General features: G+C 41.3%; 1 protein-coding gene across 1 annotated transcript in view; it reads right to left on the bottom strand.

Annotated features, from left to right (window-relative positions):
• cttnbp2 (cortactin binding protein 2) overlaps positions 1–2993 on the bottom strand; it is a gene marked incomplete at its 3' end in the record, with an annotated part of 136946 nt that overhangs the window by 30122 nt on the left and 103831 nt on the right. The window contains 2 exon segments of the mRNA XM_014010262.1: positions 528–818; positions 1862–1979. Coding sequence (XP_013865716.1) covers positions 528–818; positions 1862–1979 — 409 coding nt within the window.

Genomic DNA, 2993 nt, shown 5'->3' with positions numbered 1-2993 from the left:
GTTCTAGATACTTTAAGTTAGTTTTGCTGAGTCATTATTTATTACTGATATATCTGACATCTAAAAATGCATTTTAGATATCTTGATTAATCATTTAATTTAAGATTTCTTCAATTGGATATATGACTAGTCAGAACAAAAAGCAAGATATCTTGAAAACAAATTAAAACTAACTTAGAAATATCTAGAACTGTTTTCTTTATTTTTGATAACTTGAATTGGGGCCTCCATACAAGCTAATGTTAAATCTGAGTCAGAGTTAATTAGAGATATCTTAACCAACTAATATGACTGATCATAAATCAATTTCAGATATCTGGAATGCAAGTGGGGTAAAGTTGATTTTATGCTACAATGTCCTGCCGTAGAGCCGTATCATCACTATAACACACGTGTGTCCTCTCAGTCGTCAAAGCGCAGCGAGTCTGATGATGATCAAAAGAAGCCCGATGAGACAAAGCAGAAGGATGAAAAGAGAGAGAGTATGAAAGAAAGAGTGTGAAGAGCAGAGGAGTGTGTTTCCTCACCAATAAGGAAGGAGGAGATACTGGTGGGACCGAGGCCCAGCACTGAGCGCTGCGCCTCCTCTCTGGCTGGCTGAGTCTCTCCACAGAGGATCTGAAGGTGGGAGGAGAGCAGGTGGCCGAGGGCGGCGCTCAGCTGGGTCCACCTCGTGGAGCTGTCCACTGTTATCCTGCCCAGCACCGGGGGATTCCAGGAGGACCCCTGCGCCTCCGTCTCCTCGAGGGCTTCAACAGATCCCACAGAGTCCATTCCTCCGCCTGAACACTGGAGACGCACCAAGACCCGGTACCAACCTGAAGAAGAGTCACCGTTAGAGCTGAGCAAAATGATGCGAGGATAAACTACAATCAGGACACAAAATGGATTGTTTGAATTGTTTTAGAATAATTTAGACCTGCTTAATAAATAAACTAGAAGCAATCGGAGAGTGCAAATCTCCACCAAGACCAATTTCCCCATCCTGTAAGAGTTAATGCGCAAAAGCAGAGATGGAAACACATTTTCTGAATAAGTTCTGACGTAGTGAACATTTAAGCAGCAGTATGCACGAGATTTCTTCTTGGTGGAGTCCAGTGTGGAAAAAAAAAGTCAGACTCGTCACCCAACATTATTCATCGTCAAACTGGTGTGGGATTAAGCTCCTGTTTTCATCAGTCACATTTCACCATGTAAAACGTCTGTTTTATCCCCTTGTATGAGTTTGTAATGGTTTGACTCTCTTTATAAAGTGCTTCCTGGCTCCCCCGTATCCAAACTTTGAGGCCCGGCTCTGTTTACAAGCCTAGTTGTGAGAAACTGTTTTATTTGGTTGTTTCAGAAATGTGGTGTGTTTGAGGAAATGGGAAAAATAGGTTTCATGGTGCAGTCATGCACTTCCTGGTCACACAACGTTCTCTAATTGCGCACCAAATGTGTAAAAATGTGCACATTATGGCAAGACTCATTCATCATTAAATCTGGTTTTAACATTACTTTTATAAAGTTTGAAGTCTGTGCTGTGTAATCCAGTTCAAATGAACACTGAAAGCTCTCAGTGTTTTTTACAGAAGCCCTGTGAAAGCATCACAGCTTTGCCGATCTCAGAGGATTAAAAGAAAAACAAATTCCTGTGTCTGCATCGGGATCCGGAACATCATCAAAATGTAAAGGTGTGTTACTTGGGCCAGTACCCGTTTGTGGTAAAAATGTCATGAAAATCCGTCCACAAGTTTTTGAGTAATGTTGTCCACAGACAGAACGACAGACAGACGGACATACGCCACCGAAAACATTAGAATCCAAACCAGCCCCAAAGCAACCAGCTGTGTGTGAACCCAGCGACACTCAGAACACTCACTGAGGTTTTCCAGCAGGTCTTTGCAGTCGTCCGTCGCCACGTCATGAATAGTTCGGTTGCATTTATCCCTCCTCTCGATGTCCTGCTCACTGTGGCTGCACAGCACCTCCAGACACTCCTGTACACAGACAGACACAAACAGATCGCACAACAATCACAACAAGCCGCCCGCCTTCATTTCTACAGTAGGTTAAATCCTAAACATGAGGACGGCTGCTGATAATGTGCGCAGCCATGAGTGGGATTTTACAAGCTCTGCATCCAAAATTGAGCTGTGGTTTCAAAAACTGGTCCTTCAAAATTTAGTGAGGGGCACGCTATGAAAAGTTTATATAATTTCTTCCAATCTTGAGTCTCCAACTGGCACAGCTCAGTGAGATAAGAACCGGCTACCAGTTCTGGAGGCTCAGGGGAGGTAACTAAAACAGACAAATCAAAATAATCAAAACATAGGTGCCAAAATGCAAGAAAATGTATTTTTTTCTTCCCAAAATTGCCCCAAAATCAATATTTAGTTCATTATTTAAAAAAAAAACTTAACTGTGGGGTTTTATAAAAATAAAAGCTCTTAACGGAGTTAAATTTCAAATGCCATTTAAATGTTTTATTTTTATTTCAAGCTGGGATCTCTCTAAAAGATTAAAACTAGTATGTCTAAGCAGCTATATTGGGTGGTGGACTTTCCCCCAAAGATATGAGGTGCTGTTCATAAAGCAGCTTGTGCTAAAAATAACAGCTACGTTTTGTCACGTTTAGTTTCAACCTACGGTATGTTTGAAAAAGTAAGGTGGATTTTCTAAAGTCGCCTTTTATCACATTTAAATAGTTAAATCGAAATGTCAAAGCTAAATGTTAAAACTTAAAGGGGCAATATCATGTAAAATCAACTTTTTTTGAGTTTTATATCATGTTATCATGTTATACTCTCATAAAAAAAACATGTCCAAAGCCTTGCTCTGACTCATTCATGCATGTTTGAGAAATCCTGCAGCGTTTTTAGGAAGCCATGCTGAGGAGCAAAACGACAGGTGGGGATCAGAAACGCCTTTTGGGACCAGAAACGCCCCTGGGACGTGTCTTTAAGCCCAACTTCCTCATAGCAGAGCTCACCACACACACACACACACACACA

Source organism: Austrofundulus limnaeus, unplaced genomic scaffold (genome assembly GCF_001266775.1).
Source record: "Austrofundulus limnaeus strain Quisiro unplaced genomic scaffold, Austrofundulus_limnaeus-1.0 Scaffold67, whole genome shotgun sequence".
Taxonomy (NCBI): Eukaryota; Metazoa; Chordata; class Actinopteri; order Cyprinodontiformes; family Rivulidae; genus Austrofundulus; species Austrofundulus limnaeus.
The sequence above is the reverse complement of the archived record's forward strand: the minus strand, read 5'-3'. Positions and strand labels throughout refer to the sequence as shown.